General features: G+C 32.7%; 1 protein-coding gene across 6 annotated transcripts in view; it reads right to left on the reverse strand.

Annotated features, from left to right (window-relative positions):
• LOC143069788 (serine/threonine-protein phosphatase 4 regulatory subunit 3-A-like) overlaps positions 1-21,560 on the reverse strand; it is a 32,626-nt gene that overhangs the window by 5,199 nt on the left and 5,867 nt on the right. For 2 of the 6 annotated variants that reach the window (XM_076244578.1, XM_076244583.1), the window contains 12 exons: positions 16,101-16,754; positions 15,453-15,602; positions 9,633-9,677; positions 9,122-9,238; positions 8,003-8,057; positions 7,071-7,180; positions 5,386-5,488; positions 4,999-5,157; positions 4,399-4,568; positions 3,747-3,889; positions 2,233-2,420; positions 880-1,085 (listed from right to left, as the gene is read on the reverse strand). In XM_076244578.1, the coding sequence (XP_076100693.1) occupies positions 880-1,085; positions 2,233-2,420; positions 3,747-3,889; positions 4,399-4,568; positions 4,999-5,157; positions 5,386-5,488; positions 7,071-7,180; positions 8,003-8,057; positions 9,122-9,238; positions 9,633-9,677; positions 15,453-15,602; positions 16,101-16,754 (2,100 nt within the window). Of the gene's footprint in view, positions 1-223; positions 269-879; positions 1,086-2,232; positions 2,421-3,746; positions 3,890-4,398; positions 4,569-4,998; positions 5,158-5,385; positions 5,489-7,070; positions 7,181-8,002; positions 8,058-9,121; positions 9,239-9,632; positions 9,678-15,452; positions 15,603-16,100; positions 16,755-21,560 lie in introns of those variants that run through there. The other 4 variants (XM_076244582.1, XM_076244581.1, XM_076244579.1 and 1 more) reach the window with 4 other exon arrangements.

Genomic DNA, 21,560 nt, shown 5'->3' on the forward strand with positions numbered 1-21,560 from the left:
TTAATGTCAAGAGTTCTCTAGTCCTACTAAACCTGCCTGTTAACATAAAATAAGCAAATTAATGTCAAGAGTTCTCTAGTCCTACTAAACCTGCCTGTTAACATAAAATAAGCAAATTAATGTCAAGAGTTCTCTAGTCCTACTAAACCTGCCTGTTAACATAAAATAAGCAAATTAATGTCAAGAGTTCTCTAGTCCTACTAAACCTGCCTGTTAACATAAAATAAACAAATTAATGTCAAGAGTTCTCTAGTCCTACTAAACCTGCCTGTTAACAAAAGACCAATAAATTTTAAAACAATTGAATGACAGCTCTTTAATTAATAATAACAATAACAATATTAGTGACTTATTTAACATTTCTGTTTATTAAAGACTTTGTTCCTGGTTCAATATTGTTCAAATTGAAGTAGTGCTGCAATTGTCTTAATGTGTGTTGTCAGACAACAAATGATTGTATATGTAAATGCATTGCAAGTCATCAGTACAATTTGTGATATCTCTTGCATAAATGTCTTTGAGATCATGTGACGAAGACCTTTCAATAAACATCGAGATGATAAACAGCAGTAAAAAAAAAAAGGTTTTTTTTTCCATTTAAAGTCTACCTGGCAATAAAAACCAAAGTTTATTCCCTGACGTTTTGTATACAACTATGGTCTTTAGTAGACGAAACTGGTGTCTGGCGTAAATATAAAATTTTGATCCTTGTTTCTATGATGAATTTATCTGAAAGGTTAGCCCTGAATTGAAGTTTGAAATTGAAACATACACAACTAGTGCCTTTTCTGATGAATTGTTTTGTTATTTCAATTTCACCGGTTTGACATTTGATGCTATTCTATTGGTTGTTTATTTGTTTCTAAGAGTGCAACTTACCCTTTTGGCAGCTAATGCCTTTTCTGAAGGTGTAATAGGTGATGTGTTTGGGGTAGGACATGGTATAGTTGGACTGCCTGTGGGTGATGTAGCAGGACTACCCACTGGACTCGTGTTTGGACTGTTGTTTCTGAGGTTAATGTTTATACATGTTGATCTGTTATTAAATAACCTTGGTGGTGATTCTCTCGACTGGTCTTTATTAACTGTAAAATAAAAAAAAGAAGGTTAGATATCTACTGCATGACATATCTATATCTACCAATCTTATTTAAATAAAGATGGAGCACCCTGGCTTCCTTAACATGGATCTGACAACATTCTATAAAAATTTCTGATCTGGTAATTATGTCATCAGCCTACGAAATTTCTGTCTCCAAATTTTTGAAGGTGAATCAGAGGATCCAGAAAGTAGAATGGAGCAGTCAGATCCTAAAGAACAAAGAGTTTTAACATGATCTGTATTATAATTAGATAGTAAAGCATTAAAGGAGCATTAGCGATGAGATAAATAAATTAAAAAAAATAAGATTTTTTTTTCAATCATTAATGAAAGTGTTTGATTTGACTGATTGTTGGTGTTTTAGCGCCACTTTTGGGATATTTCGTAGTTAGTCAGTTTTTATTGGTGGAGGAAGCCTGAGTCCCCAGAGAAAACTGCTGACCTTACAGCGATATTGTTGGCGTTTTTCAAAACTACCTCTACCCTTTTTTATTGGGAAAATATGCGTCATTTTCATCAAATTGGGAAATTTAAAACAAACCACATTTGACTGAAACTTCAATTTACAGACCCCCTTTCAAGAGTCAACCCCTGCTTTGAAATAAGACCCCTTTCTGTCAGTGATTTTACATAAATAGCCCCTCAAATCTGCACATGTAGTCATTTTAGTCATACAAAATGTTTAAATGAGTGTTTTTCAGTTTGTATTCATGCACAATTACTACTGAGACTGCACTGTTTGGGAAAAAAGTTGTCTTTTTGGGAATAATTTTAAGCCATTTTTTTTCAAATTGGGAATCTTCTCCAGGGGAAAAGCCTTTATTCTCCACTAATTTAAGGCAAACAATATCACTGCCTTACAGGAAAACTGAAAATCCTAGTCAATTAAGATTGTAGTCCCGTGCACCTCCACTATTGGAGTTTGAACTCACAACCTCAGTGTTGACTGGCCAATGATAACAGAAGTAGAACTATTTTGACCACTTGGCTATCAAGGGCCCTTAAAAAAGTGAAATAGTAAAAACAATATTTTGCATTTAGCAGTCAGTTTGGTTCAGTTTTGTCGAAATAAGATAAGAAATAATGAATTATTCACTTAACTTATATAAGGTGATAATGTTATTTATTACCTTTTCTACTGCCTATATATCTGTTTATATGGTCAAAATCTGCATCTAAGCTAGATCTTAATACATCAGAAACAGGGACCATAGAATCCAAGTCCTCTGTTTCATCGTCTTCATCAAACCACATTTCTTCCTCTTCTTCTAGTGTCCTAGCATCTCGTCGATATCTATGATTCCGTAACACTGATGTACTGAAGGAGAAAATGTTATGTTTAGTCAGTTAACCTTGCCATTTAGATATTTTGATCTTGCTAAATGTTCTTATAATATTCGACACAAGATGTTAAGCAAACAATCACAAATTAAGGAATCTGTTTTAATGTGTAATATAAACATGTACATAATGCTAATTATTATAGATTTAACCCTTTCACCGATTGCTGCCCAGACAGAAGCTACTCTGGGACGATGGCTTCCCTGGCTACTATTGCTCAAGTGGGAGATCTTCATAATAAATGTCAATAAAAACTTGTTTCTAGTTATTTGTGTATTTATTTCATTCACTAACACCATGTTCACAGTTTTATTCATGTTTTGATAATTTTTTCCTCATAAAATATTCAAATTTTCAAATTTTCGGCATTATCTAGGTGAAATTCACAAAATTCTGCTCTTTGACCCCAAATCGTAATTTTTTAACCCAAAACGGCAAACTTTTGAAAAATTTTATGAGGCTGTACAAATTCCTCACACTGAACGATGTCCATTCCAAGTGTTTTGTACATAAAACGACATTTTATGTCAAAAAAGTATACTAGTTTGGCTTCAATTCTTCCATATTCTTTCAAAAAAAAATGTTCCCTCATTTCAAATTCTGGTAAATTCCATAAATTTCCTCTGATTTTGACACGGTTTTCAACAAACGGAAGCGCAATGTTTACACTATCATCCGGGTATTATCAAAGAAAGATAACTCATGTTTGCACTGTTTTGAGCGGGAAATATAAAACATGTATTCTGATCCCGGTAAAACGGGACTCGTCGTCAGCTGTCTGAAGCGTGAATCCCGGTAAACCGGCACTCATCGGCGAAAGGGTTAATGTAAGATACAAAGCCATAAATTTTTCTTTGTTGAAGACAGTATAGTGACCTATTATTTCTTACTTCCACCTCATTTGAACTCTGGTAGATAGTTCTCTCATTGGCAATCATACCACATCTCATTTTCAAGCCATAATGCATGTTAATGATAGTTAAAGTTGGTGAAATTAGAACTCTGTGTGGCCTTTCTCTGCAAGGATACCTAGGACCATAACTAGAGAAGTTTTAAGTGTGTCAACTGGAAACATTTATCATTGTAATTCTGTGAACGATTTTAAATCATCCTAAGGCTTGGACATTTTTTTTTGGACTGAAGTTCCTTATTAATTACCAGTTTTTTTCAAGGTTCTTTTTACCGGCTTCAGATGTTTTTCTAGAAAAAAATTCTGGTTAACTGATTTGCCAATCATTGAAAATTAATCTGAATAAGGCTCTGTTTCAAAAATCTCTTTTCTATTATTGTTTTGACAACATACCTATCAAATAATTTGTCCTTGAGGCCATCTTGTTGTTGTTCATATCTCATCTTGAGGGAATTAAATGTACTAACATAATTAACACTCTCCAGTTCTTTCATGTGTGTTTCTACTATGTGAGCACAGAGAGACTTAATATCCTCCTGAATAACAAATATTTCCATTAGTTTAAACATATGCAATTGTATAAATAAATAATAGGATTGGATACTATTATAGACCCTTTCAAATAATCATTTTAATAAAATTAATTTCCCCTTTAATGATACTGCATATGTATGTAAATGTTCTGTAATTTTGTAATATTTAGTTTGAAGCTTTATTCATTTACACGAAAACGGTTCTTGTTTTCCCCGACAAAACTAGCAGCCTTTTTTAAATACTATTAGCAAGATTTTGCACTTTGTAAAAGTGAAATAACCACGATTTTGCCATTAATTGAATAAATTGGTTGCATAAAAAAAATATTGCATTCATTTAAAAGATTAATCTTTTATCATGTTTCTCTTATCTATATAAGTATCTTTTAATATTTTATATGCATTCTTAAGAAAGTTCCAGCATTTTAAGGGTTTGAGATTGGAAGTAAAAAAATCTTTGTATTGTGCTACCTTAAATGATCAGTTCTTTGCAGTTATTAACATAGTCTTACCATTTTAATGAATTCAAATAATTCAATGATTGCAGAGTTAAAGAGATTATATCTTGTGCCATTTTCTAGAAAAGCTTCTACGATTGGTTTAAATAAACTTCCTTTGATAATATATCTGTAGTAAAAGTCGTCTTTAATTCCAACTATTTTACGCATAAATCTTAATGCACCTGAAAATAAACAAAGCCACTTTGAAATTAGTTTTCTAAAAGGTTTATGAAAAATAGCATCTAAATAGAGATAAAATAAATTTAGTTTGAATTTTTTTAAATACTTTTTTTCATGAATGCATTGCAATCTTTATTTTCTTTCATCATTCATGATCTTAAATATAGCTCAGTTCCAGCAAATTGTAGTAATTTGAAGCCTTAAAACATCTACAAATACTTTTCTATGACTCTTGGTGTTTTAAAAATTATCTTATAAACCATAAAAAAAATGCTTGATATGTAAGGTGTGTCTGATTCAATGCCTTTAAAGACCAGTCCATTATCAGATTTATAAATTAATTAACAAATCTTCTTGTTTTTTTTTTACATGGTCAGAAACTTTTGCTATGACTTCAAAGGAAGAAATATTTTTAACAAATATATTACTTACATAATGCCAGAAACCTGTGACGTGACTTTAACAACAGTAAAACTCTTCTTAATAAATCTTTACTAATAATGTAGTTTTTGATGTGGAATGTATGGTGCTCTATACAAAATGTTAACAGCTCTAAGATTAGGGATTGTAGCTGTGCTGACTGGAAGTCATCTACAAAATAACATTGATATTTTTTTAATATTTTTAATCTTACATATAGGAATATCCGCAAAGAGTACAACACAAAAGCACTTTTCTTTTATTTGTCAAAGGTATTTGGTTAAATGGTTAAGTTATGTCTACATCACATCCAACAGTCCAAGACTTTTTTTTTAAGAATTATGTTTCTATTTTAGAATGTTGTCAACTTGTCATTGTTATGAGATACAATTGACTCACCTTTACTCAAGCGTCCCTCAGATGTGTTGGCATATAATGGTGCCGTTAACACATGCATGCTGTGTTTGTAGAAGAACACTAAGAATTCAGACTTCTCAGTTTTCTGTAAATAAATAAGAACACTAGTAAATATCTTTTGTGTTTGTAAATCGCAAGCAGGTTTCTTACAGACAAAATAAAAATGCAATCAACTGGCAGTAAATAAGAGGTTTGACTTGTATATTGCTGAAAAGCCATATGATGATGAGTTGTACTGAACTGTTCTCAAAACAATGGAAAAGGGAATATAACTAAAATTTATAAATATAGATAAATTTAAACAACTTCATATGTATTTAATGTTATATGCAACTCAACTTAAACATCTAGACAATCGTAAACCCTTTCATTTTAAAGGTAAGGTAAGATACATACACGAAAATTGTGCGAACCCTTTCAATATAAGATAAACTTGTAGTATCTTTTAAATACAACATAAAAACATAATGACTGCAGACTCCCGAATAAAAAGTACATTATTCTGCTTTTAATTAGCTATCAGTACAATTAAGTGAAATTTACCATTTGACACTTTGTTCACATTTAAATTTGTTCATGTTTTTGATCTCCTTGGTGTTTTGAAAGCCATGTTTGTTTGCTGGTGCGACTATCAGATAAACCTGTATGAATGGCGTAACGCAACCAATAATCAATCGCTTCAAAATATGTTTGCACATTTTTAAAAGCAGTTAAAACAATATTACATTACTTTTGACACAAATAAACCTTAAGATTAGTTGAGTTAGAATAGATATCAGTATATGAGGATGATAAGCAATGATTAATACAACTACTAAATTCACTCAGATAAATAAGAAATAAACTTTATCACTCTTAAATCAGAATTTTATTTCAGTTGGAGTAAATTAGCAAAACTTTGGATTAATGCATTTCTATTAAGATATCTATTTTCTCACTTCAAGAGTAAACAAAAATCTTGAGTTTCTACCAGTATTTTACTCCTGGAATTCTTAACCCCTACTTGAGAATTTGGTATCTGATCATCTAGCATATATTTATAAATCAACAGTAGAAGAAAGTTATGATGATATTATACCATTCTGTAACAATTTTTCTGATGATGTTACACAAAATATTTAAGTGACAAGAATGTTTCTAGAATAACTGAGCAGTTGCCTTGTTTGTAAAATATATACTTAAAAAAAATATTTTTTGTCTGGATATTCAAGTGTCTTTAAATTTAAAACATACCACTTTTGAGGAAACTTTTAAAGTACTTAGAGACTCTTAATCAAGACTGGCTATAAAATAAATCAAGCTTTCATCAAAAACATTTAAATGAAAAACACTATGTCAATAAACAAATATCAGAATTTTATACATTGTAGACATTTACTCTAACAGAAATTATCAAATCAGCCCTTCAAATATTCTGTCCTTGTCAATAGCAACTAAGTTAGTTTAAACATATTTAATTATAGTGGATTAGGAAACAAGTTTTGCAACACCCTTAATCCCTTTCCACTTTGCAACTAAGTTCAAGGCTATTTATAAATATAAAATTTCAGGCTTGCTGGAATATCTCTTAACCTACATGAATACTTTACATCAAGTAGATAAAGGGAGAAATTTCACCTAGCTTTGTTCAGTTATTCTAGAATGACTTAGAATGAAGACAAACATACATTGAAGTAGTAAGCATTTAGGCTTACATTTGATGTAGCTATCATGTTTTCTGGGTCTATCAGTAGTTTGAGAACACCCATCAACTGTAATGCACCTCCCAGCTCTGCAACATAAAACAGGAAGAAATTAAAACAACATGTGCAATTCAGGAAATTGACAAAATACTTAAACAAGTGTACTAATTTTCAAGTTGATTGGACTTCAACTTCTTCTAAAACTACCTTGACCAAAAACTTTAACCTGAAGCGGACGGACGAACGGAGGCACAGACCAGAAACCATAATGCCCCTCTACTATTGGAGGTGGGGGCATAAAAATTCACTATAAAGAAATTTTAAATCAGAAAGTACAATGTCTACATGTATCAAATTTACAGGTAAAGCTACTTTGAAAATTGTTTTTGTTACATTTCACCCCACTTCAAACTTTTGATATTAATGAAGTGTTGTATAATGGAAATAAATCCCCTGTATTGTTAACCTTTGAATTTCAATTTTATTGGGTAAATTGGATAATGAGTTTTTATACACTGATCTCTGATTTTTGGTTTCCAAGAAAATTCAAGATTTTTTTCAGAATTTTAAATTCAGATTTACTCATGACAAAATCACATTATCATTGATTAGAAAATATAAGGGATAAGATAATATGAACTCTTTTAAATTACATGCAACATTCAGTTTTAGTTTTCTTATATCTGTATGATTGTAGCACTTCCATCAGACTGTTTTGATTTTAGACAGTTTTGGATGTCCTATCTGATTCTTGTAGTTTTGATTCCCTCAAATGTTTGTACAATTTAGCATTCCAAAGTTTTGGTTACAAATACACAGTTCAAACAACTTTTGATTTCACTTACTAAAACATTGATTACCAACAGAACTGGACACTAGATACCCCTAGGCAACAATGATTTTTGGTGTTAACTTACCTGGATCTGGATCATTAATCATCTGATCTATCACCAGATTAACCAGTAAATCATCCTACAATACAAAACAAATACATTTAATCTAAGCTCCCTTAAAAAACAACTTTATTTTTATGAAATCACTATTATCATACGCATTCTAATAAGTTCAGATCAACCTAAAAATTTTTCTATATAGAGAGAAAACAACAAGAATGTGTCCATAGTACACAGATGCCCCACTCGCACTATAATTTTCCATGTTCAGTGGACCGTGAAATTGGGGTCAAAACTTTAATTTGGAATTAAAATTAGAAAGATCATATCATAGGGAACATGCGTACTAAGTTTCAAGTAGATGTGACTTTAACTTCATCAAAAACTACCTTGACCAAAAACTTTAACCTGAACTTCGCACTTTCATTTTCTATGTTCAGTTGACCATGAAATTGGGGTAAAAACTATAATTTGGCATTAAAATTAGAAAGATCATATCATGGGGAACATGTGTACTAAGTTTCAAGTGGATTGGACTTCAACTTCATCAAAAACTACCTTGACCAAAAACTTTAACCTGAAGTGGGACGAACGAACAAACGGAGGAACAGACCAGAAAACATAATGCCCCTCTACTAATGTAGGTGGGGCATAAAAATGCTTTCAATTCAAAGGGAGGAAACAATTTTGGAATATTTAAATATTTATGATATTACTTTTGTTATCCTATTAAAATGTGCCGCTGTGTAACGGAAGCATAACATTCAAACTCTAATGGTCTTCTTTTAAATTGACCGTGTGCAAAAGAAGCCTGTCACTCAAACTTTTATAGTCCTGTTTATAACCGAGTTAAACTGACCCTTTATAAAGGAAGTCTGTCACTCAAACTTTTATAGTCCTGTTTATAACCGAGTTAAACTGACCCTTTATAAAGGAAGTTTGTCAAACTTAAATCGTTCTGTGTTATAGGCTACCCTTTATATGAGAATTCTGTCACTCAAACTTGCATAATCCTGTTTATAACTGACACTTTATAAAGGAAGTCTGTCAAACTTAAATAGTTATTTTTTATATGCTACTCTAACTTAAAATTGTACGGTTTTTATGCCAGCTTTTTATGTGGAACCTGTCATTCAAACTTACATCGTCCTGTTTCTGGCCTTCCTTCATAATGAATTCTCTGACAGTAGATGGGCTGAACTCGACAATGTATGAAAATATGTCTATTGCAGCTGATTTAATTTGTGGATCATCCAGTCCCTAAAATTAAAAGAAATATACATATTATTACTTATCGCATCTGACAAGTTACTTAATATTATAGAAATTTATTACATCTCTCTTTATGTATAAATATTATAATTTCTTTCTACAGCAACTGAAAAATTGACCAAAACAAAAACTTTTTATCTTTCCACAGAGCAATGATTTCATGGTATGATGGTGATTGAGTGTTTTTTTCTTCAAATGTATAATAATAAAAATATTTAAATTAAATATGAATATGAGACCAGCTCTGATTTCATGAACTTTATTTTACTTGAATACTAAACATTGTTAAACCATGATATCTTTCAGACATTCAAGTGCTCACACACCTATCATTTTATTTCAAAATGTAGATGCATACTACATAATTTATACAGATACTTACTAATATGACTTCTATAGCTGATAAAACACCAAAAGATGACAATGTCTGAAATGAAGAGAAACAGAAAATGACAACAATAAATTTTTCCCTTGCAGCTTACCATGAAATATCAAATAAGAATGTGTCCCAAGTACATGGATGCCCCATCTGCACTATCATTTTTTATGCTCAGTGGACCGTAAAAATGGAGTAAAATCTCTAATTTGGCATTAAAATTAGAAAGATCGTATCATAGGGAACATGTTACCAAGTTTCAAGTTGATTGGACCTCAACGTCATCAAAAACTACCTCGACCAAAAACTTTAACCTGAAGCGGGACAGATTGATGGACAAACAGACAAACGAAGGGATGAATTAACAGAAGGACGGACGCACAGACCAGAAAACATAATCCCCATTAATGGGGCATAAAAACATTTATTAAACAATAATCAACTTCTTGTCCAATAGCTTACACAATCAAAAAGAATGGTTTTATTGGTATTCTTTCTACAATTTCTTTGTTTCGTTCATGTTTGATTCTTTATTTAAATATGTTAAATGTTGGTAATTAACAGCTTTATCCTCATTGGAAATCATAACGTAATTAATATTTTTTTGTTCAAAAAATGTCTTTCGTCTGTGCAAGAAAGTCTTTCTACAGAACAACAAGGGTACATGTGACGAAATAAATAGATGTCTTTTTTTTGTTTTTGTTGTGTTGTTGGATTGCATTGACAATTGTTAGAAACTGTTATAATATCATGATTTTAGTGTACACTTTATTTTAATGGTTCTGAATTCGACTGATTCTGCAAAACAAAAAACTCTCAGTAAGGACTTTTTAATAGTAAATGCTGTTGATTGCGGGTGATTTCTCAAAAAATCTCCTCTGAATTTATGATTTAATATTAGATGTTACAGTACCATTCAAAAGGACCAACTCTCCCACACCCTACACCAAGGAAAATGTCGGAGTCACTCCGAAAAATTCTGATATTCCTCCCAAAATGTTGGGAGGAATTTGGGAGTAATCTCTCCCAAAATCAGGTAAATGTTTAATGTGATAGCGAGCTGACTCTCTACACCGAGGAATTAATTGCCCTTATCCTACTTTGATCTCTACCGGCACACGACTGACAGGGTTATAGGATTACCTGACAGGTAAAGGTTGAAGTAATGAAGAATTTTATTTCCGGTCTACTGTCTCAGTTTAAGTGTCAAACAGGTGTATAATTTTAAATGTCTTTTAAACTAATTAAGTTTAATTTGTGGTAATTATAAGTCAAAATATTTTCGTATTTTTTGTTAGCCCATCTAAAAATATCTTTACCTTAACGTACTTGTTTTAAAAAAAAAAGGATTATAAAATATAGCGGAATATGTGAAAAACCCAATATTCTACTTCAAAGTTAAAGTCTTTATTTGAAAATTATGTGTGTAAAAGTTTTTTATTTATGCAAGTAAACAGGAAAATTTATTCACCATGCATTAGGCATAATAATAGCCCCGTAATTATTGTGTTAGTCTACGGCATTTTCTTATTACGATTACCTAATTGCTGGAATGAATAAAAGATTTAAAAGCAAAATGTTGTTATTAATTCTTTCAATTGTAAATTTATAAAAAATGAAAACTACTTAATTTTGACCTCGACGTCTTCACCAGTAAATTAATATTTTATTTACGAAATGAAGAGACTTGTGTAAAAATAACTGGAAACTTTCGCTAAATTAATGAGAGCAGTTTAAAGAAAATCAATAAAATTACGTGTCTGAAAGTTTTGTCAAGTACTAGTAAAAAGGAAAATATTATTCACCATTCGTTATGCTATAATAATAATTACAGCATTTTCGTTTTACGATTTGTTGGCAGTACTGTAGGATCATAATACATTTCGGTTACAACAGGAATACTTCCACAGCTGCATTAATTTGTCTTTGTATAATATTTATTTTCGCACAATGAATGTAAATTTGCGTATTTTGAACAGTGATCTTAAAAGATTTTAAAAACAATTATTTGCCGTGCGAAGACAATTCCACGATACACATCTCAGTTATCGACAGTTTGGGTTGAACTTGAACTTGACTTACTTAACAATGTTAAATGCTAACCAGGTGCTCCGCAGGGCACAGCTTTATACGACCGCAGAGGTCGAACCCTGAACAGTTGGGGCAAGTATGGACAAAACATTCAAGCGTGATACAGCTCTGAATTTGGATTGTGATCAAATTTTTGACAATACATGGTTTTTTTTTACACAAAACAAATGTCAAGATTTTACAAATCAATTAAAGATTTCTTCTTCAAACTTTTTAAATCTAAAATTAAATAGTTGACACAGCATAGGTTTCTGACACAGAATGAATGTGGTCTAATGAACTTAAAAGTTTTTTTTTGCCTTTGAGCAATTCACTATGCTGTTGAATATTAATCCTCTCAAAAAAATGTTTGAAGAAATTTTCTTTTTATTAATGAAATCTGAAATGAGAAAAATTTAACCCCCCCCCCTTTTTTTCACATCCCTGTTTACCTTTTTCCAAAACTGATATCAATTCAAATTTCTAATGGAGTTTGCAACAATAACTACTCTTTTAAATACATCATAAAATATTAAAATGTAAAATAAAGTGCTTGTTATCAAAGATTGGTTGGTAGTAAAAGTGAATATACATTGTTTATTGTATAAAACAATAAAAAAAACTTCATCAGAAACATTTTATATTGGCAAATTTCCAATGAAGTTATTTACATAAAGTTATTGGCAAATTTCCAATGAAGTTATTTACATAAAGTTATTGGCAAATAAAAATAGAAAATGACATCATAGTCATGTCTGGCAAATGTCCAACATACACTATCTAAAAACATTTTAGATAAGATAAGGGAAAAAAGCTTCATCAGCAACATTTTATATTGGCAAATTTCCAATGAAGTTATTTACATAAAGTTATTGGCAAATAAAAATAGAAAATGACATCATAGTCATGTCTGGCAAATTTCCAACATATATTATCAACTACTATTCTATACAAAGAAAGATAACTCCAATTGAAAATTAATTGCTATTGCACAATATTGTGCAATTAGATATTTCTTGCTATTGTGCAATACTGTGCAATTGAAAATTTCTTGCTATTGCACAATACTTGATATGGAATCCTGATTTGGACCAACTTGAAAACTGGGCCCATAATCAAAAATCAAAGTACATATTTAGATAAAGCATATCAAATAAGCCCAAGAATTTAATTTTTGTTGAAATTAAACTTAGTTTAATTTTGGACCCTTTGGACCTTAATGTAGACCAATTTGAAAACTGGACCAAAAATTAAGAATCTACATATATAGTTAGATTCGGCATATCAAAGAACCCCAATTATTCAATTTTTGATGAAATCACACAAAGTTCAATTTTGGACCCTTTGGGCCCCTTATTCCTAAACTGTTAGGACCAAAACTCCCAAAATCAAACCCAACCTTCCTTTTATGGTCATAAACCTTGTGTTAAAATTTCATTGATTTCTATTTACTTATACTAAAGTTATTGTGCGAAAACCAAGAATAATGCTTATTTGGGCCCTTTTTTGGCCCTTAATTCCTAAACTGTTGGAACCAAAACTCCCAAAATCAATCCCAACCTTCCTTTTGTGGTCATAAACCTTGTGTCAAAATTTCATAGATTTCTATTCACTTAAAGTTATAGTGCGAAAACCAAGAAAATGCTTATTTGGGCCCTTTTTGGCCCCTAATTCCTAAAATGTTGGGACCAAAACTCCCAAAATCAATCCCTACCTTCCTTTTGTGGTCATAAACCTTGTGTTAAAATTTCATTGATTTCTATTCACTTTTACTAAAGTTAGAGTGCGAAAACTAAAAGTATTCGGACGACGACGACAACGTGATAGCAATATACGACTAAAAAATTAAAATTTTTGCGGTCGTATAAAAATAGTTAATATAAATTTTATCCACAGCACAAGTTTTTTAAAGGGTGGGAAATAATATCGCGTACTAGTAAACTCAGGTGACCTTTCTAGACGACCGTGGGAAAAATCCATTCAATGTTTCTAAAGTTGCAGAACGACATTTTTGTGCGATCGTATTGAGGCTCCAGAAGGTCCTTTTACAATTGATTAATCGGAATCAAAAATATAATTCTTTTCCGAATAAACGAGAACAGTTACACATCTTTGACTATTTGAATCTTAATGTTTTATCTTTCGAAAAAGGAAATAGACCTGAACATTAGTTATACGTCCATGTTCAATAATATAAATTTACGGTTGATGAAATATTGAAATTATGATTGAAATTGTCCGGGTGATCAATTGTGTTCAAATGACAATAATACGATAAAGAACTGCCAATTGTAGGCGGTTGGGAAATTTTGAAAATAAAATATTGACTGATTTAACTGGAATAGAATATTATGATGGGCAATTATAAGGTTTGATAACAATTAAAGGATTAGTGACCTGTTGGATAGCGATAAGCAGATTACTTATCATCACAACTTTTAATATCTTTTGTAAACGTAAAATGATTGAGCGTCATAAACTTGTCAAAAACATAGAAAGAGAAAAATATTTACCACACTATTGTAACAAAAATGCAAACATTATTAAATTTAAAAATGTATTCTCATCTGAAAATGTTGTAGAACTAGAAAAATTGTGTAGATTTATACGATATATATCATTGAAAGTCTGTCCTCCTGGTTAGAGGAACTGTAATATTGTTATAATGTTATTTATTTTCACACATGCGAAACAAAGATATGTATTATATATGAACTGTTATTATCTCTGTAGCTATGTACTAGTTTATGAGAATAAAATCATTCATTCATTCAAAAACATGAAGACAGGTAGAATTATAGTAATTTAATGTGAAAATATTTTTACACTTTCCAAATTTCCAAAACCGTTTCGTAAAATACGAAAATGACGAGCCCTATCAATATCACTTGAAGTTATTTCCTCTGATCAACAGAGTTGTCACTTTACAGTTTCTTTTCGTAATTTAAATTATTCAAGTCTGTATAAATGTACCGAGGTGGTGAAACATAATATTTTACATTGCTCAATATATTAAGTTTGCCTGTTGATCGGATGAATCGTGTTACCGTAAAAACAACATGATTTTATTAGCCAGTTGATTTTTAAATAATGAACAATTAATCCGCCGATATTGCTTATTGAGTAAATCATAAGATTCTAATTGTGGCAAAATCGTCTTTGTTGAAAGAACACAATGTATGACCTGACCGGACTGTAATAGAAACACAAATTAACAAGTATATATAGTTTCTTCATACTTTTTCGTATGTACGTTTTATTTTAAAGATAATGGCATAGGACAAAAACATATAAGATAATAATTATCTTATTCTAAATGATATTGTCACATCTTTATCTGTCAACTCGTCAAAGAAAGGAAAACATTTGTTCAATTTTTAATACCGTGATTTTTAAAGCACACCTGTGCAACCAAGATCGATTAAATGTTCATAGGTAAATAATCTGGGTAATCCGATTATGTTGTCACGCCGAGGCGTCGTTAATTTTTAGTACATCCAATGGGCAATAAACCAATTAACAGCCATGCGGTGTTGGGAGAGAATCTTTGGAGGACTTTGGGAGTGAAATCCGCGGTACTCGGTGTGATTCCGAGAAACACGGAAATCGGAAAAAACGATATCGAATCGATCCGTTTGAAGGGTACTGTATATGCTAGGCTCGTCAATTGGAATCAAAGATTTTACAGTGATTCACTCTACAAACTCAACACCAGCAAGAGATTTTATTAACTGAATCTCATTGTGAACACTGTACCTTGAAAAATGATTCTCTGCTATCTTGTTGCAGTGTTTGTGAAAATGTACAGAATTCTTTCAAAAATAGCACTAAATCCCGTCTGACAGCTTCCTCCGTGTCGTCACTTGTCAACTGTGTAAACAGTGATGATAAAAACTTCTCATCTTCCTACAAAATCAGACAAAAGATATTAATAAATCTATCCCTTTCAATGATCTTAGTCTACAAATTACAATCATAATTTCAAAACAATTCATTACTTGTATTTGTAAGCATGGAAAGTTGATGATATTCCTTTTATCAAAAAATAAAAGTATCAGCAAAAACATAAAAGGTGTCAGACAGATCCAAAAAATGCTCACAAATTACAACTCATCGCTGTAAAGCCAAAAGGTGCTGAAGAAATTAGAAGCAGTTACTTAGGAAAATATCACCAAAATAAGGTGAGTGTGATATATTTCCCCTCATAAGAATCCTTACATGTGATAACATTTTGAAATAATACTACAAGGTTTGAAATAAGCAAGGGCCCACTTACAGATGTCACCTAATATTTGATGTGCGCTACAAAAATTTCTTGTACAATGTCTAGAACTATATATAATGGCTACCATAATTAAGCTGTGGGCTACCATGCCAAATTCTAACGTCAATTGCTGCACTAACCTGTATCATACTGACAATCTCTACTTTGTTAAAGAATATAAATGACGTTAATGATGATAAATGATTCTCCTCAAACACCGAGGGCGTTGGTAAGATGACGTCCTGTATGTACTGTACACGATATGTCTGGTGGATCTTATTTAAAAGTTCCTTGTTTGTCATCGGCACAACTTGTTTAAACTTGGCCGTCTCCTTTAAATATGTTCTGTGTTGTGATGGCTGTGGCGATGATGGCTGATGTTCTAACACTCCTATCACATCGAATATTGTTTCCTCAGAAAACATGATCTCAAATAGTTCGTTTCTGTTCAATAAAAATATATTCTTAAATATTTCATACAAATGATGAAGTCCTTCCATGTTATCTAAATCCTCACACATGTGAAACAGGTCCAGTAATTTTTTGATATAGCCACTGTTTTCAATAGCCACTGAGAGTTTTTCTTTGCGTATGGGTGTAGATTGAATAGACGACTCGGTAAATATGTTCCATATCTCCTCTAGTTTGCTGAGTTCGCAGGGAGGTAACTCTATCTCCTGAGCAGCGTCTGGGGCGTCTTCTATAGTGCTGTCTTCCTGAAATTCTTCATCATGTTCACCATGGTCAATCAAACAATCCTGTGTAATGTCCACTGACGGATCTTTTCCTTGTACCTGAAAAATTCACAATCACATACATGACATAATAAAACAAGAATGTGTCCACAGTACACGGATGCCCCACTCACACTATCATTTTCTATGTTTAAAGGACTGTGAAATTGGAATAAATTCTCTAATTTGGCATTGAAATTAGAATGATCTTATCAAAGGGAACATGTATACTAAGTTTCAAGTTGATTGGACTTCTACTTTATCAAAAACTACCTTGACCAAAAACTTTAACCTGAAATTTGCACTATCATTTTCTATGTTCAGTGAACCGTAAAATTGGGGTCAAAACTCTAATTTGGCATTTAAATTAGAAAGATCATATCATAGGGCACATGTATACTAAGTTTCAAGTTGATTGGACTTCAACTTCATCAAAAACTACCTTGACCAAAAACTTTAACCTGAAGCCAAAAACTTTAACCTGAAATTTGCACTATCATTTTCTATGTTCAGTGAACCGTAAAATTGGGGTCAAAACTCTAATTTGGCATTTAAATTAGAAAGTTCATATCATAGGGCACATGTATACTAAGTTTCAAATTGATTGGACTTCAACTTCATCAAAAACTACCTTGACCAAAACTTTAACCTGAAGCCAAAAACTTTAACCTGAAATTTGCACTATCATTTTCTATGTTCAGTGAACCGTAAAATTGGGGTCAAAACTCTAATTTGGCATTTAAATTAGAAAGATCATATCATAGGGCACATGTATACTAAGTTTCAAGTTGATTGGACTTCAACTTCATCAAAAACTACCTTGACCAAAAACTTTAACCTGAAGCCAAAAACTTTAACCTGAAATTTGCACTATCATTTTCTATCAGTGAACCGTAAAATTGGGGTCAAAACTCTAATTTGGCATTTAAATTAGAAAGATCATATCATAAGGAACATGTGTACTAAGTTTCAAGTTGATTGGACTTCAACTTCATCCAAAACTACCTTGACCAAAAACTTTAACCTGAAGCGGGACAGACGGACGAACGAACGAACAGACGGACGGACGAACGAACGGACGCACAGACCAGAAAACATAATGCCCCTCTACTATCATAGGTGGGGCATAAAAACTTTGAGATGCTTTAATTTTATTACAATTTGTTTAAACTACAAAATTGGAGACAAAAATTTTCTTTCTTTATGAAATATTTTAGTTTTTTTTTCAGGGTTGGCAAAGTATTACCCACCCGGGAATTCCCGGGCTGGGCAATACTCCCAGAAATGGGTAATAGTGGGCATTACTGGGCAATATGATTTTGTAAGCTTATTTTAACACAAAATAGTAAAGACTTGTTATAGTTTCATAGTATAACAGCTAAATATATACTTTTTATACAGATAACCATTGACAGTCATTTCTAGAAAATTCAATTTCATTCTCTCTCTATTAATTTTATATGTAGGCAGAATACAAGATTTGCACATTTAAAGATACCTTTTAATTACCAAGCAGTGATGTCGTTAGAAGCCGGCAGCCGGCGATTTTCGCCGGTTATTGTCCTTTTCCCGCCGGCTATTTTTGCATGAGTAAAAAAAATTAATAAGATAAAAAAGATAATCAGGTTAATATTAAAAAATAATTGTTCAATGCATCAGCTTCCACGATTAAAGTCGCGATAAACAAGAATGTAAATCAGTGTTTACCTTTGACTAAATATAGTTCACGTAAATGCAGTCCGCTGATTGGTCGTCTATTTAAAGTCGGTAAGTATTGTAATGTTTGCAAGGATAAAAAGAGAGACGTTCCGATGGACATTATGACCCTGTTTGGTTTTTGCTTCAAGAGAAGGAATAAGCCAAAGATGACAATAGCATGTTATGGAAATTAATATATCAGTCAAATAAAAGAAAGTATAATATATATAATGTTGTCAAGAATCTGGAAAACAGCACCTTTTGAAGTTCACATTTCAAAGCCCACGACCACGTGGTGTCCAGAGAATGAAGGTCAATAACGAAAGTAGAATATTGTCGACCACAAATAATTTTTAAAAATATCTTTTATAGTTTAAAAGGATTTTAGTTTACTGATTACTGAACAGTTAACAAATAAGAGAAAATAAAACGACATAGCTTGACAACATGTTTGAAATACGAGTACAAGTCTTATATGAGAAAAAAGGGGGTCATTTGTCATTTGTCACTAAGTACGTACGCAAATAAATCGATCAAGATATTTAATAAATTCGATTATTTTTGAAATAAAATTATAATATTTCACCTATTATTTCACAGGCACTTGCCTGTGTATTATTTACATATATTCAAGAACAGACTTCCTTAGTTGTCTTACAAAAGACACCTTCCCAGAAAAAAATATAATATAGATTAGCCTTGCCAGGACTACGGATTCTCATTTAAAAAAAAAATCAATGTGATTGAAGTCAACAACAAAAATAAGACAAAATTAACATTTTCCCAAGCATCTAAATCACTCTTAGGTATGCTCAGAATGCAGGAATTTTAGTCTAAATTTTCAAATCTTTTTGGGGATAGCCAAGGACGTATATTATGTTAGTTATACGTCCTTGGGATAGCATACGATTTTATAAAATATAGCACCTCTGTAACAGTTTTAACTTTGAAATCGAAGCTCCAGCTGACTACTAGTCAGTGAATATTGTTTTTAATTTTGTAAAAACAAAACCAACACTTTTTTAATATAAAATTAAAACATAATGTTCTCAATGTCACAATTACAATTTTTTTGTGGTAAAGTCTGTAAGAATTCTAGAGGTTTGAAGATCCATCAAAGTAGAATGAAATGTGTGCAACCCCATTCTGGCAATCAACGCACAGAGAGATCTGGTCAGACGGAGGAGGAGACCATCCAGGAAGCAAACCACAGTGATGATAGCCTCCCTGTGACCCAGGGTGAGGATGAGCACGAGGAACAGCCTACAGAGGTAGAACAACTTGACGAGGCAGAAGAGATAGAGAGGATAGAACCAACAGTCCATAGAGAAGACGGGATAGAAACAACAGTCCGTAAAGAAGACGGGATAGAACCAACAACCCGTAGAGAAGAGAATGAGCCACGCAAAGAGAAGATCAAATGGCCAACGAATGCAGACAAAGCAGCTTGGAAAGCGCTTGACGAAGATTTGGAAAACATCTTAGAGGCAACATTAGCAGGCAGTGTAGACAGAAAGATAACAGCAATGACGTCCATTATTTACAGCGTAGGAAAGGACAGATTTGGAGTGGTACCACAAGGGAAACAACCAACAAAACTAGGCCATAGTAACCGGAGACAGAAGAAGATCAAGGAATTGAGAGGAGACCTGAGAAGGTTAAAGAAGAGGTACAAAGTCGCCAATGAGAATGAAAGGTTACCATTACAGCAGTTAAGAAAGGAAACTAGGGAGAAACTTAAAACACTTACAAGAGCAGAAACGCATAGAAGAGATAGAAAGAAAAAGGCAAAGGAGAGAACAACATTTACAGCAAACCCATTTCAGTATATGAAGCGATTATTTGGAGCGAGAGGATCTGGCAAACTGGAAAACTCGAGGGAAGAAGTGGAAGAACATCTCAGGAAAACCCACAGTGATGAGAGACGAGGAGAAGACCTGGAAGAATGTGAGAAATTGTTAACACCAGAGGAGCCAAAAGAACAGTTTGATGAGTCAGACCTGAAGTTCCAAGAAGTGCAGGACGTAGTGAGAAAGGCAAGAGCAGGGTCAGCACCAGGACCAAATGGTATTTCATATAGGGTATATAAGAACTGTCCCAGACTGATCAGAAGGTTGTGGAAGCTATTAAAAGTAATTTGGAGAAGGAGAAAGATGACAGAGTCATGGTACAAGGCAGAAGGATGTTTTATACCAAAAGAAGAGAACTCCAGGAAAGTTGAACAGTTTAGAACCATCTCCCTATTGAACATTGAGGGGAAGATATTCCTGGCAGTTTTAGCAAGGAGAACGACGAGGTACCTGCTTGGCAACGAATATATAGACATCGCAGTCCAGAAAGGAGGCATGCCTGAAGTATCTGGTTGCATCGAACACACCAGCGTTATTACACAGATTTTAAGAGAAGCAAAGGAGAAGAAAAGTGACTTAGCAGTGTTTTGGCTAGATCTGGCTAATGCTTATGGGTCCATACCTCACAAACTAGTAGACCTGACATTGGAGAGGTATCATGTTCCACCAACTATCAGAACTATGCTGCGAGAGTATTTTGACAAGATTGAAATGAGGTTCACAGCTGGAGACTTCACCACAGCTTGGCAGAGACTTGAGGTTGGAATACTAACGGGGTGTACAGTATCAGTAGTCCTGTTTGCAGCAGCAATGAACTTGATTGTAAAATCAGTAGAAAAACCAAGTAGAGGACCATTATTGTCATCAGGGGTCAGGCAACCACCAGTAAGAGCTTTTATGGATGATATGACAGTGACAGCAAAAACAGTCATAGAGGGAAGATGGACTTTAGAGGAATTGGAAAGGATGATTAAGTGGGCCAGGATGAAGTTCAAACCAAGTAAATCTAGAAGTTTGATAGTGAGGAAAGGCAAAGTGCAAGATGAGACATTTGAGTTAGCAGGTGAAAAGATACCAACAGTTGGAGAGAAACCAGTGAAATGCCTAGGTAAAAGTTTGATGCAACACTAGCAGATATGGTAAACATGGGTGAAGTTCAAATGCAATTGGTAGAATGGCTGACGAAGATAGACAAAAGTGGGCTCCCAGGAAGATATAAGGCCTGGATATATCAACATGGGGTCTTACCAAGGATATTGTGGCCATTACTAGTTTACGAGTTCCCATTGTCCAAAGTTGAGGCCTTAGAGAGAAAGAT

The sequence above is a fragment of the Mytilus galloprovincialis genome, chromosome 3 (genome assembly GCF_965363235.1).
Source record: "Mytilus galloprovincialis chromosome 3, xbMytGall1.hap1.1, whole genome shotgun sequence".
Lineage (NCBI taxonomy): Eukaryota > Metazoa > Mollusca > Bivalvia > Mytilida > Mytilidae > Mytilus > Mytilus galloprovincialis.